This window comes from Pyxicephalus adspersus, chromosome 5, assembly GCF_032062135.1.
Source record: "Pyxicephalus adspersus chromosome 5, UCB_Pads_2.0, whole genome shotgun sequence".
In the NCBI taxonomy this organism is placed as follows: domain Eukaryota; kingdom Metazoa; phylum Chordata; class Amphibia; order Anura; family Pyxicephalidae; genus Pyxicephalus; species Pyxicephalus adspersus.
The window spans coordinates 132788736-132807579 of record NC_092862.1 but is presented as its reverse complement, the minus strand read 5'-3'; the positions used below and the strand labels follow the sequence as shown (position 1 = coordinate 132807579).

The following is an 18844-nucleotide window of genomic DNA, read 5'->3' as shown; positions in this document are numbered from 1 at the left end:
ATCCGCTTTAATTGGTATTCAATGTACTTCATTTCTTTGAATCCACCAGGATACAGTTCATACAGTGGCCAACATTACAATGTTAATATTCCAGAAACAGAGTATCAATTTGGCTCCTCATTGTTATTCATACAATTGGATTGCCAAATTTAATCTTGATGAAATCATTGCCAGGAATCTGTGGCTATGACCTTGTGTTACAAACTAGGACAATCCTAATAAAAAGATGATTGTTGGAAGGATCCTAGGTATCAGTGGATACAGGAAGGGACAATCGGTTCTCCGTAAGTTCGGTCATGGATCAATTTGTACTTCATAAAGCTGTGATAGGGTGGGGAGGTGTCTGTGTGCTTCTGTTAGTTTTCATCTGGTCGGTGGAGTTTTAAGAGCCCAGATCAGTTTGTAAAAAGGTTTTGCTAGATAAAGCAAACATCTATAATTTATGACCTCCTGCTGCCAAGGTGCAGGGGAGAGAGACCTAAACTCAAGATTTTAGTGCATTGTATAAGCGTCATGTTTAAATACTTTTGCTTTGACAATGATGATTTGGTATTATTTGTTGAAATGAAAATAGACATAAACCTGTCGTGAACATACAGACTGCTTGGGTATGGTGCATAAAAATTCTGCCTCCTGTGCACCTACTATGGACTTAGCCATGTTTTGTGTCCCAAATGCTTTGCTCACTAATAAAGTTTTGGGCAGCCTTCCCTTTAACTGGTGGTTGTTAGATGTAGTTCCACCCATGACAAACACCAGTCAGTAGGAATCTTGCTCAATGTATACATTAACTAGTCAGATCTAAATATTTGCTGACTGACAAAATAAAGCTGACTTTTGTAACCTGTGTCACATTAGAGGATCTTTGTTTTCATCTTTTGACCTCTAGAAAAATCAAAGGAAGTCTTCCCAAAGTGAAGGCCACTTGTATCAGTGTACCCACTTAGTTATGGAAGTAACACAACATTTTGCATTTTCTAAGACTTTCATTCGAAGAGAGGTTATCGGAACAAATAGTGAATTAGTTTCCCAGACAGCATGGAGGATCTGAAACAGGCACTAAATCTTCCCTACTTCATTAAAAAAAACATAAATGTACAGGTTCACTTTAATGTCATAGAAAGTAAAACCTAAAGCTGTACTCCAGGAAAAAAAATGTTATAGGAAGGTCCCTTACTTATACATTGCTTCCCTTGTGGCCAACATGCTCTTCCAAAACTCTGAGACTTAGAATGGACCCATGATGTGTCCCTTGGGGATCTTGTAGGGAAATGACGTTCGTGCCTACAACTACTAAACAGATCACCTTAAAGAGTGAGCAAACCTGGGAATTAAGGTAATAGGGGAGGTAAAAGTGCTTTTTACATCTCCTGCTCCGCCAAGCATTTAATACTTTCAATGAAGCTTTTTCTTATTCCTGGAGTTAGGCCTAGTACATATGAGTTGGTCCACCGCCAGTTTTTAACTTGAGCCCCATCAATTGAATCAACAGAATTCTATTCAGATGTATTTGATTGTTTCTATCACTTTATTATATCAGTATGAAAATCCACATTTTATATATGAGCCTTTAGGCTTTCATTGGTATCTGGGTAGAATGTAAAACAGACAGAAAAAATAAACTGGGGAAGAGTGGCTGTAGCTGTTAGGTGAAGCCGGGATCTTAGTTGCATAAAGTTTGCCGACAGATAGCAGTACCTGAGAAATGTAGGAAAAACCAAAAGAATCTCTGCCAGTGTCTTACATGGCAAGACCCTCAGGGGCTCAAACATTCTCCAATACAGACAACAATTGACCAAAATGAATGTTCTGGGTGGGGTTGCCCTATAAGCAAGCCCTGTAGTAAAGCGTTGTAGCAGGTGGAATGTGAAGATTGTGTATTAGTTCTGTATGCATATATACAATGTTCCCGTGTGTCTCTGTGGCATTCAGCACTCGGTTGCAGATTCCTCTCCCTTCACCACTTTCAGAGTTCTGCATTTCCTAATTTGGTAGGGCCGATCGTGTTTTTAAGCTGCATGTTACGAAAGATTTCTTTTACAGATGGATGTTGTCTGTATTATTGTAGTGCTGTATTCCTGTAACAGTGTGACAAAGCTCCAAAGAACATGCTTCATTGAATGTTCCCTTTTATTTTCCTGTCATCTGATAACTTTGCATGTTGTAAATTAAGTTTGTGTGTGGAGATTACCCCAGCAAGTTTGGAATTCTGGTATATACACTGCCTGACTAAAACATAAGTCACACACTCTATATTTTTGTTGAACAACAATTAGCTTTGATTACAGCATGCATTGCCTATGCTATTCTTTCATTATGCTTATGCAATGTCATAACATTTATTTCCATACAAAGTTTCATTTGTTTTTAGACAAGATTGGCTGGGTGCATGCATGTTCCTTGTATCATGTTATTGCAACCCTTTTATTTCAAATGTGCGGCAAATCCAAACAATTCACTAAAAATAGGTTACTTAGTTTAACACCCCAGGAACATTATTGTATTCATAATAAACCATTAAAATGAATAAGACCTCACAATAATCTGAATGGTGATGAAGACAAAGTGACAGGACTCAGTGGTACTGGTCAGGTTATCCAAAACTCCTATTTTAATTTTGAACAAATGCTATTGATTTGACTTTTCCTGTTCCACCCATCTACAATAGATTTAGGCTACAGATGCTAGATCACTGTTGTTGGCAACAATTGTTGATTATTTACAGCAAAGGTAGGAAAAAATTAGCTTTATACAGACAGCACTGTTCATTTTAAGAGTGGCGCGGGAAGGACAAACAAAAGGCGTCCTGCAGCGTCCTCCCCATATAAAATAGCAGCTGTTGTTACCTAGTGGTCATTCAGTGATTGTAAAGGTTGGCTCTCAGAATGATGCCAAAGGACACCTGTACAGAGGCAAGATTTTCACCCAAGACCATCACAAATTTTCATCTTAGGTGTCTAAATCTTCCTCTGTAAAAAATAGTTTTTTATTTTTAGGATAATTTTCCCTGGCATTTTAAAAGTGGTGATTTTAGGTATAAGAGTGAAATATGGTGAGTAGGACTTTGCACATAATACCATCAGCCAGTAAATGATTCAACTCAAAACCATACAATTATATCCCAAATACTAGTTTTGAGTGGATTGACCTTTTAATGGATTTTCTCGAAAAAAAGCGCACCATCTATTTTCTCCCAGAAAAGAACAAATCTAAATTTAGAAGATGATTGTTTCTATTTTAATACCTTGTTGCCAAAAAGTTTAATGAAAGTCGAGAAATCAAGTTGGCTTTTGAAGACTGAAGAGCTCTGTCGTTGTGAGAACGTGTTTATTGAGAAATTTTCCATGTTACATAAAAAAGCAAAAGCAGTTTCTATAAATGGGAGCTCCCAGGATAAGAGGAGCTGATGACAAAAATTTTACTAGAAAATCCAGCTTTTGTTTATTTAGTATCTGAGCTCCAGTAATAATTATTGAGATAGAGCTAAATAAACTCAATCACCAAAATCTCAAACAAGCTTTATTATGTGAATGTTTTTTGTCTTTACAAATATGAAGTCTTTTAGAAAATTAATGATCCTGCCATGTAAGTCCTGCTTTAAAGCGGAACTTCTATTAAAATAAAAAAATACCTTTTCTTGCTGAAAGCCTTTGATTAATGTTGTCTTGCTTTTGGGATTTGTTCCGGGGCTCCTTGGGTTACTGATGACATCACCCAATCTCACACTGCGCGTGCGCAAGATTGGGTGATATGTTTTCTGGCAAATGTAATAAAAATGTGACAATCTCACTCTGCGCATGCATGAAGTTGTGCACTTGCTTATTCACATGTTAGTAAATTCCTAGAGATGTAGTGCCCAACCTCATGGACAGAAGGAGCAGCACCCTGATATGTAATGTAAGTATCCCAGGAGGCTGGGGGTTCCCCTTCAGTCCTCTGTCCATAAAGATAGAAGATTGGGAAAGTTTAAAAAATTAATACATAAAAAAGACCAAAATTTTTTCTTATTTAAAAGGGAAAGTGACTTTTTTTTTTTCAGAATTTTAAAAGTTTGGTCCACTTTAAGCAAATTCTGCTATGGGCTGACAACTGTCTCCTTGTTGTGTTTATAGGTTGTTGCCCTATCATATTCCCCAAAAAAGGTTTTACTTAGAGTTAAACATTGAGGAATTGTGTGTTCTTAGCGTACATGTACATTTCTTTTTTTTTACATAGGTTATGCCCTCCACACATGTTGTATGACATGACAGTTGTTCTTTCAGGAATGTCATCATTTATTCTACAATGCATTTCAGTTCCAAATAATGATTGTTGCAGTTCATTGATTTAGTCATGTTGCTTACACACTCAGGATCCAAAGAATTACATGTCTAGGATATGCGCCATGATATGATCTTCTGTCAATGCTACAGTTAGGTCCATAAATATTTGGACAGAGACAAATTTTTTCTTGTTTAGGTTCTGTACATTACCACAATTAATTTTAAATGCAACAACTCACATGCCGTTGAACTGCAGACTTTCAGCTTCACTTGAGTGTGTTGAACAAAAAGATTGCATAAAAATGAGAGGAACTAAAGCCTTTTTCTAATATAATCCCTTCATTTCAGGGGCTCAAAAGTAATTGGACAAATTTAAAAGCTGAAAATAAAATGTTCATTTCTAATACAGTGGTACCTTGGTATAAATCCTTAATCCTTTCCAGATCCTTGGATTTATATCAAACATGACTTATACCAAACAAATATTTCCCATAACAAATACAAGGAATCTGATTAATCTGTTCCCATGAAAATAAAATCCTATTGTTATTGTCATATTATACATTGATGGGGCTGTATAAAGTAATTGAAACCCTGCTTAATAATAAAATACATAAATACAAAAGCAATTAGATGAAATAAATGAAAATGTAACCTCCCTTTACCTTGCTGAGAAGAGTCGAGTGCCTACTAGGATGGTGCTGAGAAGGGAGGAGGAGGAGATGTTATGTAATTCACAGAGTTATAGCGCGGGTTGTTCAGTGAATGGTAGCAACTGGTGTACTGACACTCGTGGGCAGTCGTGGCTTTGTCTCCAGAGAGGTAAATAAGGGTAGCGCACGGTGTTGTGACTCATTTTGACCCATACCAGTTCTAGCACAAAGGTTCTATTCCAAGCAACATTTTTTGTGTCTAAACAGGACTTATACCAAGTTGGACTTATTCCAAAGCAGACTTATACCCAGGTACCACTGTACTCGGTTGAAAACCCTTTGCTGGCAATGACAGCCTGTGGTCTTGAACTCATGGACATCACCAGATGCTGGGTTTCCTGATTTTTAATGCCCTGCCAGACCTTTACTGCAGCGGCTTTCAGTTGCTGTTTGTTTGTCTCATACTATGTATTGTTTTGTTAATACAGCAGCAAGTTATGTAGAGTATTGCAGGGAGGTGGTTGCAGTGGTTATCATTTGCAATATGGACACGGCTATACACAATACTAATACTGCATAAAATGTACATTTGCATACATTAGAAAGACCTTGTAATTTTAAGTATGTTCTTTTGTGCTTTTCTGCAGACCAAACCTGTTGCATTTGCTGTACGGACAAATGTTGGCTACAGTGCAGCTCACGATGATGAGGTTCCAGTTCCAGGAATGGCCGTTTCCTTTGAGGCTAAAGATTTTTTGCACGTCAAAGAGGTGAGCTTGCATGTGCCAAAGATTGCATGTTTTAAATGCATGTTGATGCATTGTCTATTTTATTTTCTGGACTTTAGCAAAATGCTGTATATTCCAGTAGACCTGAGAATGTATAATGTAAATGTTGGAAACAGTAAAAAAAAGTCTTGTGCTCGAAGGCAGTGATGTAAATACATTTTTTCTTCAGTTCATGATTTTTATGTGGTTTGGAGATGCGTCATAGTGCTGAAAACTTCACAAGTGTGAAACTTTTAATAAGACATGTTGGGTATAGCTGAAAATTGGAAACGGAGAGCATTGTCACTTCTCTGACTTCTATATACATGACAGTTTTGGTTCTCTTTTAGATTAGTTTAAGAGCAAATCTTTGTTTTTTTTTCTTTTCTTTGTAGAAATTTAACAATGACTGGTGGATAGGCCGGCTGGTGAAAGAAGGCTGTGAAATTGGATTTATTCCAAGTCCTGTGAAGCTTGAGAACATGAGGCTACAGCATGAACAAAAAGCAAAGCAGGGAAAATTCTACACAAGGTAAAGGCACTTTGTAATATGCCAAGTTTGTGCACGCAGCATTGACTCAGAAATGGTAAAATAAACTTCTAAAAATATGTGAGCTTTAAAAAGGCTGTCCTTCATCAATGAGTATTGCACCATAAGGTCAAATGTATGTGGATGTCCATTCAAACTATATTAAACTGATTTTTTTTTATTGCTAGACACCAAAACAAACATTCTATACAATTTGTGTAATTCCAACGATTTCTGTTCCAGCAGTACTGTGCCCAATGCACAAAGCCAGTTCCATAAAGACGTGCTTTCATAAGTTTCTTGAGAGGAACCAAAGTGGCCTTCACTGATCCTTGACCTCAACCCTACTGAACGCCATTGTCATGAATTGAAAAGCTAAATGTTAGCCAGGTCTTAATGTGCAACATCATTTCCTCACCTCACAAATACTGATTTGGCTAAATTGGCACAAATCCCCATAGACACACATTAGTACTTTGCAGTATGGCTCCAAAAAGCAATGGGTTGCTTTTGGCTGCATGTTTTTTTGCATTCAGCTGGTGGTTAGTTATATGGGTCTGGTTGTGACCATAATTAGGCCTGCAGCAGAACTTTGCAGCCCACCACAAGTCTGAAATTTGCTTTAGTAAGCTAACTTAATTATCCCTTGCAAGAAAATATTTTGCATTGCTTGGAGAACAGCCTAAATTTCTTTACAGAATCAGCCCCATTGTGTCGTAATGCCTTTAATGTTGCGAGCTCAAAATAAAATGGAGGTCCCTTTTAAGGATATGATTAGATAGAGGACTTGCATAGTGGATTTTAGGTTTTATAATTTTTTGCTGGATTTTTGAAACATTTAGGGTTGGGTTATTCGTTATATTCACTATTAAGTTGTTGTTTTTGTTATTCTACTTTATCCTATTGAACAAGAAGGAAAGTAATAGGCATCTTAAATATAATTGCCAGGCTGGGATGATTTAAACATAATTAAATATTTGTGGATATTGCAATTATAATATTGTTACAGCAAACTTTTTCCCATACAAAAATGTCATGAATGCTCAAGGGAAGTTCAGGGACCCCTAATAAAATGGGATTATTTTTGGATCCTTCAGTATTCTGGAATTTGGCAAGTCTGTAATGTTTAGATGCCAAACAGCTTCATTCATATAATAGGAAAGCACTAAAAAGCAATAATTTTTAAGCAAAGATGTGACTGGCTTTCATTTAAACTCTGCCAAGGACTAATTATTTCTAAAGCGGCCATGTTACATAACAATATTAGAATTTATACCAATATTAAATGGATATTTTCATAGCGTAAATGCATTCTCTCTGGTCTCTGTGGAGAAGGATCCTATGATTGAATTGATTTTAGCATCTCATCCTTGTTACAGAATCCTGTTTAACAATAAATTTTATTGTTGCATTTAAACAATATTTCAGATGGCTCGTAAAAATAAAAAAATATGCATTTGTCCAGCATGTGAAATATAACAATCACTTAATTTACTGCTCTGTTTAGGCCATTACAGACCCACGGTGACCCACCATGTTCTTCTACAGTCTTAATCGTGGTCCCTCTCCCATTCAAGGGAACCATTTTTTGCACATGGCTTTGCCGGCAGCAGATCGTAGGGCAGTTCCCAATAGTGGCATGCCAGTTTTGGTCACCCTGTTCTTATATGAACATGCTTACTATATGAATATGCTTACTATATGGAGGATGGGAAGACTCATGGTAAAAAACGAAACTATACATATAAAAAAGGGGTACTCTAAGAAGGTGGGGGACAGAAAATTTGGAAGAGATGGGAAACCTTGAGTTTAACTTTTTATTACTGTCAACAATTCCAAACACTGTTTGAGAACTTCACTGGAACCCACAAACTGTGTTTAAAGAATGACTTTTAGCACTGGCTAAGTTTAATTTGGGTGATAATGTGAAAATAGTTCACATGTCAAAAATCTTCTTTGTGTATGCCCACTACTCAAATCTAGTGCTGTAAAAATTTTAAATTATTGCAGATATTCACTATCTACGCAATACTATGTGTTAGAGGTTTCCCAATTGAAACAACTTGCAGTCTACATCTAAGAGGCTACTTTCAAGGTTCAGCTGAGTTTTAGTTACATCTAGTTTTCTCCTCAAAGTGAAGTATTTAATTAATAATTGAAGAGTTTGTTTTTTTTGGTAAAATCAAAGACAATACAATTACAACTGTAGTAAATGGTTGAACGCTTTCCTCCTTACCAGTAAAACCGGAGGAAATTCCTCGTCCAGTTTGGGTGATGTAGTTCCCAGCTCTAGAAGATCAACTCCACCATCATCTGGTAAGAAATGCTTATTTTTTAAGATCTCCTATGTTTGACTTTGTGGTCATTTGGCCTCCTCCAATGTCTCTACTACTATCAATGTGTCTGTTGTTCATTCAACTCCCATGAGGTTCTCCAATGGTCTTCTCATATGAAATTCCTCTGGCACTCTTCTCCAATCATATACCAATTCTCCAAGAAGATCTTCCCATTAGCATGCGTCAGCAGTTTCCCTTTATGATTTGTTCCTGGAGGTTTCCAAACATGATTTTTTTCCCATGAGGTTTTTCTAGATAACGTAGTCAATGAAGGTTCATTAAGAGTCTTTCCCATAAGGCAACTATGACATCTGTTCTTATTTTTTTTTTTTTGCAGTCCAGAGATAGTGCAGTCCAGTGCAAAACTGTTTGAAACCCAACAGCCACATAGTTTTGTTTTTTTATTTGTTTTAGCTATAAGATTTCTATATTTGTTTTTTTTTTGCACAAGTTACTATTCCCCTCCTTTTTTTTCTTGTCTCCTGTGAGCAGTTGTCATCAGGAAAGAGAGACACAGACAGCAACAAAAACATCCTCTGAAATTCTACCCAACTCTCTCCTTTGATCTACTAAAAATATGTATTTGTGCCAACAATAAAAAAAAAGGTTAAATACTTCAAACCTTCAAAACATTACATGAATTAAAATAAATTTTATTGGCTAGAGTTGGGTTTCTCAAAATATTAGGACCTATATACGAGTCCAAATGACAAGAAGTACGTTCAAACTATTTCAACATACAGATCCCGTTGTTTCCCTATTGTTTCCCTTCAATGATCAACATCAAACAGTCTTTGATCAGTGCATGCCTTTTTAGGACCTAAGACCTAACTTTGGATTTTTTTTCCAAGGCCACATACTGGTGTGTATTTTGTTTATTATATATTGGGTTTTTTTGAAAAGTGTATTCCACCAGCCAATTGGATTACTTTTTGCTTTTGTTTTTTCAAGAGAAAAATGAAATTGTGTTCTTATTGATTTCTAAAGTCAAAAGCACCACTTTTGCTTCAAGTTGCATATATCTGCTAATTAATTTTACTTAAAGGGGTCTTCCAGATTTATTCAAATCTTTATACTCCACTTTATGAATATAGTTGTAAGACTGAACTTCTGACTTGATTCCAACTGTTGCACAAGGTATATATTGGGTATTGGGGAGTATGCACCCAATACCATGGAGTCAATACAGGCACACAGCTAAAAAATACCAATTGATATTATTCAGTAATACAGTATTTATTTTCTAGGTTTTTTTGTTGTTTTTTTTTTTTTTTTTTTTTTTTTTTTTTTTTTTTTTTTTTTTTTTTTTTTTTTTTTTTTTTACCTTGGTTGCATTCACAAAGTATAAATGTTGATAGAATGGCCACCATGTTGTACACAGATTTACAATTTGCTTTTGGGAAGCATACCTGCAGCTAATACCAGTGAGGTGCAGGGGGAGACACAAGTTATATTTTTGTTATAGATTGTGATAGAGAGAATATATACAGTGCGGTGCAGCAGTAGACTCTTGGAGGTATCAGTTCCTGGACTGACTTTAGTCTGTGCTTTCTCTTGATTATCATGAAATTTTATGTTGTAGACAATGGGGGAGGTTAATATTTAAGTTTTTTACCAGCTGAACTGTTATTATCAGGATATGAATATAGCGACAAAATCACTTTAAAATACATCTAAGTGAAAGAAAAGCCTGTTTCACTGCTCTGAGATCCCACAGCAGATGGGTAAACATCTAGGCATTTGCACAGGTGCTTTAGAAGTCCTTCAAGATGTGTAAACATGCCAAGGATAGTTTAGGCATATTTAATATAATTTATTGTAGCAGAATTGAAGCTGGTTCCTTGGGCCAAATACACACTTCTGATAAAATAAAATGATCAGATCTGATGTGTATTAAACAGCCATTCAATTGTACGTGACCAGATATTGGATTTCCAGTTAGACATGGACAGATTGGGTGTGTTGGTAAATGTTTATTTACGGTCCTGTGATTCGACACATCTCCATCAGCATTCAACGAGACACGCTATCGTACACTTGTGTTTATAGTCTTCTGATCAATCAGTTATAGCCAATCAGACCGGTAAGCCAAAATTGCCAGTGGAACTACCCTTGTGGATCACTAACCTAAAAAGAGCTTGTGAGGTTTTGGATGTCTAACATCTGATATGCACATTATCGTTCTGGGGTAGTCAATATTGTAGTTAGTAGTAGGTAGTAAATATTGCAGTAAGAATTGGGTAGACCTAGTGCTACTTCCTTTTTGATGGATTGCTGATCTTCTACAATGGCACTCATGCTGGCCGGTCTTTGCCTGTTCCCTATTGATGACCTCCTCTTCTGGCTGATTCGGTAAAAGACCTTGCCACAGACAGCCATACACATCTAGGGAAGTTTCCATCCAAGAAGCAAATGGAGAATACAAAAGAGCAGAATGGAGCACCAAGTGACTGTGGCATTAGGTGAGTAAAAATGAGGTTTAAAAGGGGATGCCCTTATCCCTTGAGATCAGCTTTCAGAGCTCAATGTGTGGCTAATATTGTGAATCTATGAAGTTGTAGGGGCCTTAAAAACATACATGGTGTTCAACCCGGTTCACTCCCGGGTTTCGGCACTAAATAGTTACTAAAAACATGCAAGCCTCCTTGCATCTAAAAACTGGAAAATCCCTTTATGTTAACTTGTGTCTGACATTTCCCTTTCAGGTAAAATTGTATAACTGTGATTCCCTCTGTTTCTCAGCTTAATAACTATAAATGATTTGTCTGTATATAGCTATAGACTTAGATGCTACTGGCTTAGAGGCGGAAGAGATTGATATTCCAGCCAACCATCGTTCCCCTAAACCCAGTGTAAACAGTGTAACATCACCCCTCGCCAAAGAGAAAAGAATGCCTTTTTTTAAGAAGGTAACCAGCGTCGGTGTGACTCTCGCCATCCGCCATGCTGCTCTTTGTTACACATTGCAAGTCCTGTTAAATGTCTGTCTTTCGACTTGTCAATAACATGCATGCTTTTGTTGTTCTCTGTTTCTCTTTCATGCTGCTTGTAGCTAAACAGAAGCAAAAATCGGTAAGTTCACTGTGACTTGGGTGAAGAGTTTTCCTAGCCACTGGCATCATGAGTACAGGGCAGACCTGGTTCCATCAAAGAGTGGGTCAGCCAGTAGTTCCATAGGCAGACAATCATGTCTATATTAGGTGAAGACCATGTACCTATATAACAAGTGGAGAATAAAGCTCTGGTGCTTCCTGTTTTATCCAGATAAATACTAAATGCCTCTGGTTAGATATAGAAAGCCATGAATGAACCATGAATTGACCCTTCATTTCAAAATTCAACCAAAAGTGATTATTATCAAGTGTAGAATTAAAAGGATTATTCTGTCAATCGCACAAGTATATCACAGTTTTTTTTTTAATTTCGATCAATTCTTGCTTGGTCGAGTTTTGGAGAATGAGCACTTATGGTTACCTTCATTATCCAAGAGGTTAATTGAGGAAAAATATAGTGATCGATTTTGATCAATACTACGAAATTGACTGTGGTGTATGTTAGTACGATTGACTGAATTTCAGTAAAAAATTATATCATACAAGCTATAGGAAATAAAGATAGATTCAAATAAAGTAGATTCATGTCTCCATTCTCACAAATATACTGTATTTTTGGTCTATGATGAATACGGTGAATTAGTTACCTTATTCCTGGTTCCCTGGCAGTCGGAGCTTTTCTCCAGTGTCCAACGCTCCCTGGATGTGGGCAAACCCTCTGCATCCTTACATACAATGCAGGAGGGAAGAATATAAGGTTAATATATCACCCTATTCTACCACTCCCTACACAAACAGAGGACCAACTATTAGAATGTTTTTCTCTAGCCTAGTGTTCAAATAAATTGAATTATAAATAAACTCGCCAACATTGTTGGAAGTATGTTCCAAGCTTATTTTTCTCTCTCTGTACATTCTATGTACAGTGGCTAACATGCAGAAATTATATATTGAAGTACATAAACCAGCAAATGGCATAAAAAGACCAGTCTGTCCAAACCTGTGGGTCAGATTTCCATGCCTGTGGTTTCCCAAGACTGTTTAATTGTGGTGCAAGGCCTTGGTACAGAAGATCCCATGCAAAAGGTCAGTATGCTCTGGTTGGGTCAGCATAGCTACATAGTTGGGTTGAAAAAAGACATATGTCCATCAAGCTAAACTGCTGAGAAATACACATATCCCCGATAAAAATCCTATAAACATAGTTGATCCAGAGGAAGGCAAAAAAACCCATTGGTCCAATTTGCTCCAGCATGGGTTTGGAACCTCAAGCAGGGCTGTGTTGCCTTGAAAGAGTGTTGGTGCAGCAAAGACTCAAAGCAGAGTATTACTTACTACACCCCCAGTAATCAAAGCCTAATGATTGATCATACAATGCCAAAATCATGACATTGGATAACACAATAATTTGCAAGAGTTACTTAAGTGTTGGGGATTCATTTTTGTCCTAGACTACCAGAATGGTTCCATACCTATAAGTAAAGATAGCACTTCAAGCAAATGGGCTTATTCGGTAACAGAGTAATGAGGGACAAGCTTCTACAGTTTGCAGTAAATCATAACAATCATTCACATTTCCAACATGATCTGTCTAAAGCTTTTAAAATATTTGACGGAGGTTACTGCACTATGCACACTATACCGGTCCTTTGTCTCTTACCAAATAAGCCCCATTTTAAGTATACAAATAAAACGACGACGCTATGAACTGAAGAAGGTTCATAAATAGTTGTATTTCTTTAATGAATCAGCTTTATATAGTGATAATAATTTCTGATGCCAGTGGCTTCTGCACACAGAACAGACTTTTCTATCAAATGATTTTATATTGCCTTTCATTGCTTCCTGTGCTTAAATACATTAACTGCTGATGGTTTCTGTTTGTCTGTCTAACTTCTGTTGTCAGTATAAGTATATTATCCATTACAGATAAATGTATCTCTATTTTAATTCCTGGTCAGATAAACTTTATTAAATTGTGCATTTAACCTGATGTGATTAAAGACTATTTACTAAAACTTTATGCCTTGGCAATGTGGTCAGGGAAACCAGACATTTTCTTATATCAGCACTAGAAATTGTAAATTATATTGTTTTATACAGTATACCAGAGCAGTGATTTTATTTTTTTTTTTTCAATGGTCCATATTCTATGAAAAATAAATTAAACACTTTATAGCAGATAGTAAAGACTGCAGATGTGATGGATGTTTTTTAAACATTTTGAGGACAAATAGTATAAAATGCATTAACAGTGACCTTTCTAACTAATTGACAAATCTGTTGACGTTTATACCCCCAAATTTCAGGGGATGTCTGGGTGACCTATGGGAACATGTCCTGAAAGAAAAATATCCACATGTCCCAAACAAAAAATATGCATGTATATTTTTCATTATTCAATATTAAGTATAGTTGAAAATGGTTGCTTTTTAATTCTGGCTGATAACTGTTACTCGCCTAATCCTGAACATAGTACTGTCACCAAAATTACTGAAGGGTCATGTGAGAATATGGTCCAAGAGGAAAATGGATATGCAAATGAAAAGATTTTTTTAAGGCAAACGGGTTAATCAATTATTGAAATTTTACTACCCAGTTTAATAGGAAATATTCCTTTTAAATGTGAATCCTTTAATTATTTCACAGTGGAACTGTGGAAAAACCTATTGCATTACAATGGATGTTTTCTTGCTATGAACAATATGCATTTTTTTTTTTAAATGAATAAGGTCCCACTAATTTTACAACCAGATCCCCGGGCATATAAAGGCTATTCTTGCCTATACGTCAATACTGATTTTGGAAAGAATGGCATGCTTTTGTTCTTTTTGATTTTGGACATGTTCCCATGGGTCTTTCAGACATCCCCAGCAATTTTAGCGCCATCACTACATTTAGAGGTTTTGCAAAATCTCCAAAAAGTACATTTTTATTTTTTAACCAAGGCTATAACGCTTTTTAAATCACTGAACTGAAAAAATGCAGGTCTGGAATTTTGAGTTTAGCTGTATTTTAGGTCAGTGGTTCAGAGTTAAAGCCACAGGCTGACGGACAGCTAGCATTTCTCTTATATTTCTACCTTTAGAGGTCTTCGTTAATATGGCCCAGTTAACAAGTATCAAACCCCACATGGTGCCTGTAAATATTCTTTAATTCTTTATAATGAAGATTCTGTGCACCCCAAAACCCCCTAATACAATATTGCAGAACTAAACTCCTAGTTTTCCTGGTTGCAAGTCAGAGTTGAGTCTGAGCATTAAAAGTACACAGGGCCTATTTATAAAGTTGACCATCAGTGCCAATAATCCAGCACTACTGATATTGCCCTATTTAAGAATGTGCCAGATTGTTTTCTGCTGCCTTTGCCATATTGCATAGATTTACCTTACCTTTCTGTCCAGGACAGATAAGAAGAGGACAACTATCAGAAACTAAAAGGCTCTTTGTGGTTCATACTGTTTGTCAACTGTGCCAAGCAAATATATAGGTTTATATGGTGGCCGGTTCCCTTTAAAATACTTGGACCCGAAGCCTTTATCAGCTTTCCTTTTTCTGGCTGCAAACTAGATATAGTTAGGCTTCTTGAAATATCCCATAGCCTTAATCTATATGAAACAAGATGCATAAACATTTAATTAACCTGTCTGACCGTGTTTCCTTTTTGCACAGACAGAGCACATTCCTCCCTACGATGTAGTGCCTTCTATGAGACCTGTAGTTCTGGTGGGGCCTTCATTAAAAGGATATGAGGTAAGACGCATACCATATTGTATAATAAACCTGTAGAATGTCCAAGCTTCTGCATATTTGATTTTATTAACTTCCCCAAATCTGATTACTGGTGTAGGGAATATTACCTGGTTGGCTGGGCAAGGTATGTTAGTTAATAGATTTGCCATGCTGGAGATCTCTGTTCACAAACCACATGATTGTGTTTTTTTTTGTTTTTTATTGTTTTCTGTTTTTACTCAAACTCTAAAAATATAATGGTAGTTGTGTGGTCTCTGACCAGTCTGAACCGTATTTGGGCAAAGGTGTCTGTACAGCCATTCTGGCATATTTATATAATCTACTATGGATTACATGGCATTTGGGCAACAGGGGAGATTACTGCCATAGTACCAGTCACTACTTTAGAAATGTTTGCTGTAATGTGTCAGGATCTCCCAGTTCACTACACAGAGTTATATTACCTGTGATGAAATTTTCATGGATGGATCTGTACAGCCAACCCTGGCTGGGGAACATATTGATCTGCACCTCAGTCTCTTTGTACTTGCCAAGTCGTCTAAAGCAGTTTATACTTTGGCTAAGGTCTAAGTCTCATTTATCTTCCTGGGTACTACAATTGTTCCTTTGGCACATTTACACACTCACTCCTATACACCTCACTCTTCCTCCTGGGATTTCTTACTCTCCATCTCAGTGTGTCTCAGCTTTTCTCCTTGGTCAGTCTCTCATTCTATTCTGGGCAGTCTTGTCCATCTTTTAACCTTCCTGTTTCATTGAATGGACTTTTTTTAATGTGATGTTCTCATTTGCTAACTTCACCAGGGGCTACCTAAAAAATAAAGTTGCAGCTTCCTTTTACAGCTTAAAATAAACTGGTGACACTTAAAGACAAAAAAGTTATATTTTTATCTCACCTTTCTATAAATAGGCTCCTAGGGGGTAAGTACATTGGAGTGCATGCTATTCGGGGTAAAGTTCATTTAAATAGTTTTATGTACTATCCAAAGTTTTGTGGACATTATTAGTGAATATATACAGAAAAAGAGAGATTTGCTCTAACAATTTAATATTTAGTCCTATATCTCATGTCATGTGTTTTTTGTCTCCATGTAGGTGACAGATATGATGCAGAAAGCATTATTTGACTTTTTAAAACACAGATTTGAGGGAAGGTAAGTTCCTAGAATAATTTGATTAACGAAATATGGGAAATTATAAGAAATATGATTGTATTTTATGTTGCTAACCTTTGTCTCCTTGTCTCCAGTAAGTATTTTTATCATACTTACTGTGTTAAGACTTCATAGTCCTAGGTATCAAAATAGACCCCACAACAAATTCTAGTCCCTTTTCTGTATTGATGGTATAGCTCCCTATTATGTTTCACAGTTATGCCTGTGTATATAATGGGCTCCAGTATGAAGAATAAGTTTAATACCTGTCTTATGTTTTTTTTTATGTACAGAATATCCATTACACGGGTCACTGCTGACATCTCGCTTGCCAAACGCTCAGTATTAAATAATCCTAGCAAACACGCAATCATAGAGAGATCCAATACACGATCAAGTTTAGGTGAGTACGATTTTCTTTTACTCTTTTATTTAATACTTGTTTTTTTGCAGTTATTTTTCTTGGAAGGCTCACTTCTGTTCAGAGTGTATTTCCCACATTTTCTTGCATGTAAAAATCCAACTTCTTTAAACCTCCTTGAACAGGTATGACGGGTGCTTTGGTCTCCCTACAGTGATATGCGATGGTCTAAGTGGCCAGTTTTCAGGCATGAAAGATTTCACGTATGGCTAAAACAGTACGCATAGTCCTGTTTACATTGAGTTGGCATCGGTTCTCTGGAGATGTGGGGGGTGGAGTAAGAAAGGCGGGACAAAGTGAGCTGAGATTTGGCCATTTCACTAGCATGCTACATACCATTCCCCTTGCTGGAGGCTCTGAGATGAGAAAGCAGAGCCCTGCCACTACCAAGATGGTGACCTCCATATGGAGACACAGTGCAGGACAAGGCATGGCAAGGTAGTAATTGGGAAAGGATTTCCTGCAGGGAGAACACAGGCAATACTTTTTTGTAGGCATATCCCTTACAATTCGACAAGTATAAAAAATAAGATTTTGCTTCATATGGGTAGTACAATTTGAATTGGCACTGCCTTACTGAATATATATTGGCAAAATTAACATGTTGTTTGCACTCAACAAATCTGTGATATTATTCTTTGTTTTTTTATGTTTTTATCCTTAAATAAGGTTGACCTCATTTTTAAAAATCATTTCGGCTTTGCGCACCAAGTGTGGAGTAGGACAAGCTGGTTACTAAATTTACTACTAAATTGGTTACTTAATTCCTTCAATATTTGGGATCTATGATCACATTGTAAAAATACATAAATAGTTCATAAACATGGTTCAATGTAGTTAACTTTAAAATATTTGCTTATAAGGGAGCATGCTTCGCAAATAAATACCTATTGATATAGCTCAGTAAAAGGAGCCTGGCCTCGTTGAAGAGGATTATTTTACTAGCAGTCCATTTTTTTTTTAACCTAAAGCCTCTTGTTTGGGTGGAGTCCTTCCTTTTCATGCAGGTAAAGGTTTTCTCACAATATCTGCAAATAGAGGTTTGCCTGCAGCACCACCAATAGGTGAAATCTAGTATTACACAATGAAGAATAACTGTCTAAAGGAAATACTGTATTTTATAATAGGGCTGGGAGCACTTTAAACCGCAGAACTTCACATTTTTTTTTTTTACATTTTAATCAATTTTCATATATGAACACTAAATCCAGCATACATTGATAAACCTTGTTACTTAACTTTTACCTTTCTTATATGATGTTGTCTGTATGATATATGTCGTCGGTGTGTCTCATTAATAAACAGGATTTCTAAAGTGCTAACATGTTACGCAGCACTGTACAATAAATAGAGTTGCAGAGTATTTTATAAAAAAAATATTAGTAAGTGTAGTGTAGTAAGGGCAGTAGTGGTAAATGGGCTTTTAGCAAATCTAAACCGAGTGACAATTTTACAAAAACGTCACACATGTCAGAAGCAGAAGGTGAGGGAAAACCGAAAATGATGTTTCCTGTTGTAGCTCAAGAAGTAAGGGGAATCCTCATTAACACAACATCTGGGGACCGCCAGCGAGATTGACTACCGGCTGTGGAGATCCAAATTAATTGTGATCTAAAACCCTACTAAGTGCTGGGAAGGTGGTAATAAAGAAGGCCTAAGCATTGCCTCTTATATTGCCATGATGCTGGTACTGGTAGTCCCCGGGTTACATACGAGATAGGAACTGTAGGTTTGTTCTTAACTTTAATTTTTAAGTTAGCTGGAACAGGTACCGTATTTTTCGGACTATAAGACGCACTTTTTCTTCCCCAAAACTGGGGGGGAAAAGTGGGTGCGTCTTATACACCGAATACATGTTAAATATAACGGTAATTAAAAAAAATCATACTCACCCGATCCCGCGATCCTGTGGGCTT

At 36.7% G+C, this 18844-nt stretch overlaps 1 protein-coding gene across 10 annotated transcripts in view; it reads left to right on the top strand.

Moving 5' to 3' along the window:
- Positions 1-18844, top strand: part of CACNB2 (calcium voltage-gated channel auxiliary subunit beta 2) — a 96014-nt gene that overhangs the window by 66213 nt on the left and 10957 nt on the right. For 6 of the 10 annotated variants that reach the window (XM_072412760.1, XM_072412759.1, XM_072412763.1 and 3 more), the window contains exons 3-9: positions 5563-5685; positions 6078-6214; positions 8451-8527; positions 11323-11456; positions 15273-15353; positions 16449-16507; positions 16801-16910. In XM_072412760.1, coding sequence (XP_072268861.1) covers positions 5563-5685; positions 6078-6214; positions 8451-8527; positions 11323-11456; positions 15273-15353; positions 16449-16507; positions 16801-16910 — 721 coding nt within the window. Of the gene's footprint in view, positions 1-5562; positions 5686-6077; positions 6215-8450; positions 8528-11322; positions 11457-11599; positions 11620-15272; positions 15354-16448; positions 16508-16800; positions 16911-18844 lie in introns of all 10 variants that reach the window. The other 4 variants (XM_072412766.1, XM_072412765.1, XM_072412768.1 and 1 more) reach the window with 1 other exon arrangement.